Genomic DNA, 9,212 nt, shown 5'->3' on the forward strand with positions numbered 1-9,212 from the left:
ACAACTGCGGCCAGCGTTTTACCAGCTGCTGGGGAGCTGGCTCCCAACTTCTCTACTTCTGACATTTTTAATCTGACATTTGCTTTCTTATTGTGTTTTAGGCCTATGCAAGCATGCAGAGGGGCCAGAGCGCCTCAGTACAACCTGTTCTGTCCAGGTAAATAGAGTGCACACAAAGAAGTGAAAATCTAATAGAGAAAAATTCTTTCCCTGGATTCTCTGTTACTATTCACATAAGAAAATAACTCACACTGGCAAGAACTCTTTGCCAGTAATATTCTGCAATATTTCATGAGCACCTATTTCAACATACTGACATGCAAAGAAAAGGTACAAATAACTAGCTACTCAACCACCTATTCAGCTATTCAGTCAGGGCCACTAAGTATCAGTTACAGTTTCCTAAGCCTCCTGTAGTACTATATGAAAAAGAACTGAAGCACTAACTTCTAATTATAGTTGGAAACTTGGGAAGGAAGTGAAAAGCAAACCCTTCCCCAGCTAAAGAAAGCAGAAACAATATCCACTGGAAAATAATTGTAATAGATGCTGAACTTCTGCTTTATGTAACAGATAAAAAAATGAAACACAGGAAAACTGCCTTTAGTATAAAAATAGGAATATAAGCTCATCATTAAGTAAGCCAACCAAACAAAAAGTAGCTCATGAACCTATCAAGCTCCTTTTATCTCTAATTATCATGGAAGGAATGAAAGACCTGGAAAATGTCACCGGCATGAGCTCTGCAGTGTGTCTCTTGTGTCAAAACAGTTCAAACTGTTTCAGGGAAAACCTGCTCAGACACCAGGCAAAGCAGATCCCACCACCAGAGAGGAGACACTACTGTGGTGGGCTGAACAGAAGAGTTTGACTCATGCCATATTCACAGCAAACTGTGAAGGGGAAAGGCTTTGAAATTGCAATATTTGGATGAAAAGTGCATAATATTTTTGTTTTTAAAGAGACACAGAAGTGCCATTCTTTCCAAAATTATTCCACAATCCAGAGGCAGAATCAGGAATAGAAGTAAAACCTCCCAGATTCTAGGCCAGGTCTGCAAGTAGATCACAGCTGCTCACTCTGAATGAGATTAATAACTGCTCTGAAACTAAAATCAATATACAATTTACAGCGCTGCTGTGAGAGAGCATTTCATACTACTACACAGGCATTTTCCTTTCAAGTATTTAACAAAAGACAGTCACACTACGGAAGATTTGTCCTTCCTTTCCCTTCACTTCATCAGGATACGTTAAAAAGGCAATACTATGGCGGCACAAAGTCCCTCTTCTGTAAAAGCATACTCAAAATAAGGATATTTTTTCCGAAATTTGCTAGATTAGACCGACATTTTTTCCTTGACTTATACGAAAAACTGTACTGAGAAGAGTAATGGTTAGTGCAATGTTATGTCAATACCATTTCCCTGCTCAGAATTAATTGCTGACAGACTTTCTCCCCCTTCCTTCCATATCCTCGACTTTAGCATTTTAAGCACTTCCATAGGCTGAGGGTGAAGAACAGCACTATGTTTGCTGACACAGAATGGGATCAAGTCCACAGAATTAGCACTGAATTTTAAAAAGCAAGTGCTTTGGTTTTAATAGACAGAGCCAGAAAATAAAATATTATAATGGACAAAGCCTTAAGGCGAGCACAGGCTTTAAGTTGACCATGCGAGCTGCAAAACTGACCATACAGGCATGAAATTATTTCTGTTCACTATGGGACCTAGAACCCCACAGGCAGGTAGCAGAGCTCAGAAAGCATCGGTGTAGAGCACCTGCAGCAAAGCACCTATTTCACATGTGCTTGGGACCAAGGTGCAGCACTTGACCAGAGGGAACGGCAGATGCGGGCAGGAATCCCGAGGATGTGACCGACATGAAAGGACGTTCAGAGCCGCCAGTCCAACATAAATGAAAAGGCTGCCGGAGCTTTTGTCAGCTGATTTGCCTTTGCTAATCAGTGGGAATATAACCAGACTTCAGCGGGAATATAACCAGACTTCAGCCTGGTGCACATACCAGATGGCAGCCAAACTCCCTCAAATGGGACCAAAAGCAGTTCTGCCCAGCACTTCCAGATTGCCTTCCCCGCTCCTCCACTATAACCCAATTTTCTCTGAAGCTTAGTTTGCTCTCTTTATTTCTGGCAGCAGCCTAAGCCATGTACTAGGCAGGCATCTATTTTTGATGCTCAATTTGCCCAAGTTAAATCCTTCAAATGCTTTCTTAAAACAGGCTTCTTTTCCTTAGCCTTTGATTGCTAGTCTGGTTTCAGCAGTTATATGCACCCTCATGGCTAATACTTACATATAGGGAACATAAAATAAGGTCCTGTGATGCCTTACATTGGCAGCTTCTCACCTCCTGCCATTTATCCTACTGACTCTTTCATAGTGCAAGTAATTTTTAGCTGTTGAATGAGGAACAACTTGAATTGGCAAGGTCCTCAGCATAGACATCTCCTCCTGTAGGCCACTAGCATGTGAACATGCCATAAAATAAATTCTAATATGAGGCTTAAAAATCTAAATACCCAGCAAAAAGAGAGTGAATTTTCTAATTTACATTTCTGATATATTTTTACAGATATTGGGTAGGTTAATTTTTCCTTCCATTATTTAGAACTGAGTTGGTATCATAACGCTACAGTAGACGCAGAATTTTCAGATCTCCAAGTACATCTTGTGTTTGTGTGGGAGACCCGCAAAAACTGTTGTGACAAGACTAAATGACTGAGTTTTCAGAAGCATTAGAGAATTCCAAAGTAAGACATTTTCCCCCTTTCTTAAAAAAGAAAACATACTAATATTCTTCTGCAATCTTGCTAGACTATTCCATGCAAATAAAGTTGACAGTACATTTATGCTCTAAGAATAATTTTGTTTCACTAAGTTAACTAGCATTGTTATTTACCTAACAGATTTACTGAAATTAATGAAAATAGGAGAAGAAAAGCTAGCAGCAAGAATAGTAATAATCATTCTTTAAAAAAAACCTAAAATGCATTGTGTTTCACACCTTACAGGCACACAGAATTATTGCAATAAACCCATTTCTGTTAGATACTGTCTAGTAGCAGAATTTGCTGAATCAGATTTATCCTCTGGAACAAAGGAGTTGCATCTTAACTGAACTTTTCTTCCTTGCGTAATCTTTCTTTTTATGAGCAGGACATTGTTTTAATCTGCCTGTAATTGCCACCCAAATACAAACAAAATTTTTCCCATTTTGTCCTCCTGTTACATTTCTGCTCTATGTAGTGCAAATCTCAGAGATATATGGCTATTAGTTCTGGCCACCTTCACTTTACCTGTTGTCCACCAAGGACTTATATTACTTAAAGTTCAAAAAGGCCAGTACAAAACATTAGAAGTCAGGATCAAATTTGCTATCCTTCTGCTTGCAAAGCAACATGTCATGAAGTAGCAGTAAGGGCACCACTACTATTTAAATGGCGTTCCAGGAGAAGGTGGATGCTAGCGCTCTGTGCAATGTCTGCAGCCCTGATAATCAATAGGAGTAGGAAAGACAAGTCATGGAAAGAATCCCGAAGTCCACACATCTGTCAGCCTGTTTGAGCAGAAGCAGCAAATGTGGGGAACCAGTCACCAATCTGCTTACCCAGATGTGAAGCAGATGGTGACGGGGCTCTTCCAAATAACACTACTTCCTCTGGTCATATTAAGTTAACTCTCTGGATTCTTTTTTCATTATATTGGCAGATACAGATTTCATACTCATTTATCAACTATACCATTTAATGCACAGCACATGGTCAGATCACTGGCAATCACAGAAATGCAAACTAACAAGACAAAGACCATAAACATACATCTAACACTATTTATAAAATCCTCTTGCTTCACTTGCCTTTTTTGCAGCTTTTTTGTCTTCTCCAGAAATGCTCGCTTTATGACCTTAAAATAGATTACAGTACTACTTCTTGCATTATTTCATTTTAGAAATAGTATCAACTACATTTTCTGTAGGAATAATTTCTATCTCCAAACAGCACTTGCACTTTTATTTCACCAAGACCTTGATTACATTACACAAACTAGTGAGATTTCAGTGGTATCTAAATAGTTAATGATTTTAACTGCTTTTTAATCATTAATAAAGTTAAAAGACGAGTAATATCACACAGGACAGTCCAATTTTTCAACTTGCTACTTAAACTGATTTAGTAATTACATTAATTAGGTAATCCATTTAAGTAAAACAATGCCATATGCTTCATTTTATGTATTAAGAGTAAAGTGTACACTCATTTTCTAGGTCTTCAGACAGCGTAAGTCATCTGGCTTTTATTTACTTCCCAGAACTCCGCTGGTTTACACCAGCAGAAACACACAGCTACAGGCTTTTATTTTCTAGTAGGCAACCATTTAAACAGACATATTGTAGCTAGATGGCATTAGGAAATTAGCCATGGAAAAGAGATTCTAAACCGTAATCAGTACCATCTGCATATTGCCATACTAGTCTTTGATTATTTTTGTCTAAGCTTAGATTTTTCAACTGGATGTAACAGGCTGAGAGGGTTCTCTTAACAATGAATAATAAAATAGTATTTTCTTTCCTTACAGAGACTGGAGACAATTGTTGGGTTTTATTGTATTCTGAAAACAGAAAGAAATCCAATGCAAGGAAAACACTGGTAAAATTAACATGGCTGAATCTGCAGAGACGTGAACTGCAGTAACACTGCTCCAAATGAGTGCTGCCTGTATGCTGCTCAAAAAGGCTCCAAAGCCAACAAGAGATGGAAGGAGAAATTAATGAGGTGCTGAAAGGTGAGGAGAGACACACATGTCTGTGGATGAGAGCAATTGCCCATGAATATGCAGAGATAACTTTTCAAAACTACTTGGAGCCAAATTTTTAATGCTTAGGCCATGTAGTTCACACCAGATTTTCAAGATGTCAACACTGCACGTGGGGCTCAGGTGCTGACAGGCACCTTTCCGTGGGGAGCCCAGGGTTCAGCCTGCCACTGGTGTGATCACTCAAAAACCCAGTTGCTCTCCTGCTGTGAACACCGCCCAAATAGGTCTGAAATGGGATGCACTGAGTAGTGATTTACCCATACCCCCACCAACTATTCAACTTCTACACTAACACCCACAGTTTATACATAATAGGGGCATATTGATTTTATTTCATTAGCATACAGAGAAAGAGAAACAAGTCGTCATTGTCCCCCACCACGCTCTTGTTGCCCTGGCCGTAGTTGAGTAGTATGTAATACATCCTGTAACAGTAACAGGAGAGAGGTGGTCAGGGTTACAACATCAGTCTTGTGACACAGTTTGAATAAATTCTTGTAAATAGGACTGACCTCTTGGTAATAATGTTGTCAGCCATGCTGCATTCCCAGCTGTCACTTATCTAGCTCTATAAATTACTGTGCTATACCCTAAATTCTCTAGAATTCAAACACAGGCAGCTGACACAGTTAAATTTTGTTTACAAAGATCTCACTGCAGATTAGACATACTCTGCTCTCTTCAAGAAGGTCTACTACCTCTAAAAGGAGAACTAGGTAGGTTTCTATGTATGAAAGGTACCACTAAGGCCCAGCTCAGGATCAGAAGTGGCATTTCACTGCAAAATGTCAGGTCCAGAGGCAATTACGTTATAACAACATCACTGCAGGTATAAATGCCTACCACCTTACAATATTTTGCCCAGCCAATCACTTTTTCTAAATGACAAACAGGACAGAGAAAAGTATCCCTATACATATTTTATTGTTAACAAAGATACCAAACAATTATTTGAAGTCAAAGCAATGCACTTACTCAAAAACACAGGACCAGTATCATAGAACAAGATGTAAACGTTTAGATGAACAAAAAGGTGCTCACATTTCTATCATATCATTTGTTGAAATTGCTACTGAAAGGATCAGAAATATGGTTTCATAAAAAAAATGCAGAGGTGGTTTCTAAGACTTTACAATCTTGTGAATGAGAACAAGTAGCTCAGACCTGGATTTTATTTTATTTTTAATTTTATTTCATTTTTTGTAACCAGCTTGCGAGGAATTTTGCAAAATTTTCTTTTATTAATGTTAAATTGCTTAAAACACCCCCAGAAGGCTGAGTGCATGCAGAATGTATCAAAAGAATGTCTTCTATTGCAGTCACTAAAAGAAGTCCCCCCCAAATAGTTTCCTACTCTCTTCTTTTTCCCGTCAAGTGAGACGCATTGAGCTCATTGGTAAGCAGATCAGCATTACCTGGAGCAATACAATAGTCATTTTTCTGGCCCATTACTGTCTTACCTCCTCTATCCATCCTGAGATACTCCATTCCTGCAAAGCTTTGTACTGTTCTAGCCTGCCTATCATTAGGCACCTTTATTAGGCAATCTGGGGATAGAACCTTAAGTCTAGGGCAAATTGTTAATTTCTTTTATAAGCAGAAAATTATAGTGGCTTTCCATATAACAGCCCAGTTTCTGTATAGTCCCAGAGTTATGCCCACTGTGACCAGAGAATGGGTTTGGCAAAGCAAAGCAGTCTGATCAACAGCACAAACATTTGCCTTACAAAAGTTACTCCTCCACAGTAGTTGGGGAATATTTTAAAGCTCAACAGATTTAGTTTCTAGCCTGCATAAGTTTACTTTTTTTCAATGCATTCAGTCCCCTTGTTTTTTTGTTTTGTTTTTTTTTTTTTTTTCCAGTCTCCTACATCCCCTCCAGACTATCAGTTTCCACACCAGTGGATGTTTCAATCTGGCATCTGAGCACAACGACATCACCTGGTAACTCCCTGCTAGCAGGAGGGAAGCCATGACATTATTTAAAGACAACTTGCTCTCCCTTCAACACATGAATAGCTCTCTTATTCCAGTCTGCAAAACAACGTTTCATTGTATCCCCCACAAACACAAAACCTCACTAACAGGCCACTGGTCCTTGTATTGGTGCCATGGCTGCATTACACCCCTTTTGAGAGCCCTAATTTGTGCTCCTTGCAGCAATGATTCCTCCAGGGCTTTTTAGAGGCACTATTTCCACCAGAGCCCAAGCAGAGGTAGTTTATCACAGGACACCCTGAGGTTTGTGCAGCAACCTGAAAGGGACCAGTGCCAAACCACTCCTGCCCTATAATACTTCATGCTAACCAAACTCTTCAGTCTATAAAACCACTTTTTGTGGTCCAGATGCAGAACCAAATTCTTAGAACTATTAAACCAACAGCTTCCAGAGGACTTTGGAAATATTTTCCTATTTCATTTTTTGTTATCATTAACCTTTCAAGCTTCTGAAAAACCAGACATACTGATTCACAAGTAAGAGCTGAAACACAGGCTCATCTTTTAATTTGAGACCACGCACCAATATTTATTGTTGCTCCAGTATAAACCTCTCTCTGCCTGTCTGGTGGCAAAAGAAGTGCAAATATGCCACCCTTTCCCAGCACATACCTTCACCATTCATTGCAGGAGAATAAGTCTGAACAAATGCAACAGATCCATTTTTAATATTGTCAGGAGATTCAGATAGAGCCTGAAATAACAAATAATACAGTTCTTAGGACTGGGTACATCATGAGATTTGAAAAGAAGACGAGAGCAGGCAGCTCTTGCTTACCTGATAGCTCTTTACTGTGCATGTATTGTCTTCTTCAGCTTCCTCTGGGACACTCACTGTATTCCCCATAGTTGCTGAAAGGTAGAGGAAAAAACCCTCAAATAACCCTTTCTTTCTCATTAATATGAATTTACTGCCTAATTCAAATTAAGAGACAGCCAATGGTGACAGCCTTTGACGGGCTGTTTCAATGCCTAATAAGCCCCTTTCCCAAAGGCACCTGCCCCAGTCATCAGTCTGCACCAGCCACTCGTGCTCAAACCCATTTAAGCATAGGGGCTCACAGCTGCTCACTAAAACCGGTACAAACTGACAAACTTCTCTTGTTTGTTGAGGAAAACTGGATGCAATCACACCTGCATCACTCATTAGGACTCAGTAGATAGTAATATGGAGTTAGCAGCAGAATAAAGTGAAAAAGACCAAAATATATGAATAAATTACAGCAGCTTGGTGGGGATTTACATTTTTGCTTGGTTTTCATTTAAAAAAAAGAAGAGAGAAAAGGGGCAGCACGTAAAGACATCATGCATGTAAACTCTGAAAATGAGGCCCTGTATGTCCTGCAGTTATGTGTAACAAATATTCTGGAGAAAATTCTCGCCTGTGGCTGTGGAAGTATTTGGCCTGCTCTAGACAGCTTCACCAGTCGGCTGCAGCTCACAGAAGTAACTGAGCTAATTTTCCTCTGCTAGTTTGAGCACTGCCAAGACTGTAGCTGCAGCAAGTCAGAGACAACACGAGCCAGCCACCGTAGCATTCATCTGTCGTCCTGGATGTGTTTTTCGAGCATCTTGTGTTGCCACAGGTGCAGCACTACTGATACCCAAGCTAGTCAGTTTAAAATGGCTTTCTTACATTCGTACCTACTGGAGTCACAGCTCTGACTACAATCCAGGCATAATCTTAGCTAGCTAATTATTATTAGTCCATTAGATAATTCAACACTTGGTGAAACTGTTCTGATTTCTTTAAACTTTGTTTCAGGAGCAACGTGTTTGATTCAATTTTAGCCTCTTTCCTATGTACAAGTACACATAAACCTGTTGGGGTTTTTTGTTCTGTTTTTTTCTTTTCCTTTTCCCTTAATTTAAAATACATTTATGTACCCTCTGAGCTCACTATGCTTTAGGACTGTAAATTCTTTGGGGCCAAACACACTCCCTGCAACATGGTTGAAGGGCAAACCAGACTGAAGTCAAGAGGAAGATTCCTATTGACTTTGGCTCAGGATATATATGTATATATACTGTTAAAGCTACACAAATAAACAATAAGGAGAAACTATTCTGAGCCACACCTTGAAAGAGGAAGGTCTCCAAAGAGAGGAAGGCAGAGGGCTGGAGCCAGCTCCAGCCTCAGTGCTCATCCTGTTGGATGTCCTGCACAGTCACCATGGGTACCAAGTGTCCTTCTGCTTTATTATTGCTCTGGTTTATGCCTGTATGAATCAGTGAAGCTGCAGAGGTATGGATGAGAGCAACTTCTTTAGTGTTTTAATTAAACAACCCTTGGCTATTGGAGAAAAGAAGGAAAAGAGTAGTTTTGCTAAATCATGTTCACTAGAATTTGAATACAAGAACGGGGGGCAGCTCTCCT

At 39.6% G+C, this 9,212-nt stretch overlaps 1 protein-coding gene across 1 annotated transcript in view; it reads right to left on the reverse strand.

Annotated features, from left to right (window-relative positions):
• The window catches only part of BCAS1 (brain enriched myelin associated protein 1), a 50,331-nt gene extending 42,637 nt beyond the window's left edge, over positions 1–7,694 (reverse strand). The window contains exons 1-2 of the mRNA XM_050907583.1: positions 7,614–7,694; positions 7,448–7,529 (exon numbers count right to left, since the gene is read on the reverse strand). Of these exons, the coding sequence (XP_050763540.1) occupies positions 7,448–7,529; positions 7,614–7,682 (151 nt within the window). The 5' untranslated portion in view covers positions 7,683–7,694. The remainder of the gene's footprint in view (positions 1–7,447; positions 7,530–7,613) is intronic.
• Positions 7,695–9,212: the final 1,518 nt, after the last annotated feature.

This window comes from Gymnogyps californianus, chromosome 17 (assembly GCF_018139145.2).
Source record: "Gymnogyps californianus isolate 813 chromosome 17, ASM1813914v2, whole genome shotgun sequence".
Classification (NCBI taxonomy): domain Eukaryota; kingdom Metazoa; phylum Chordata; class Aves; order Accipitriformes; family Cathartidae; genus Gymnogyps; species Gymnogyps californianus.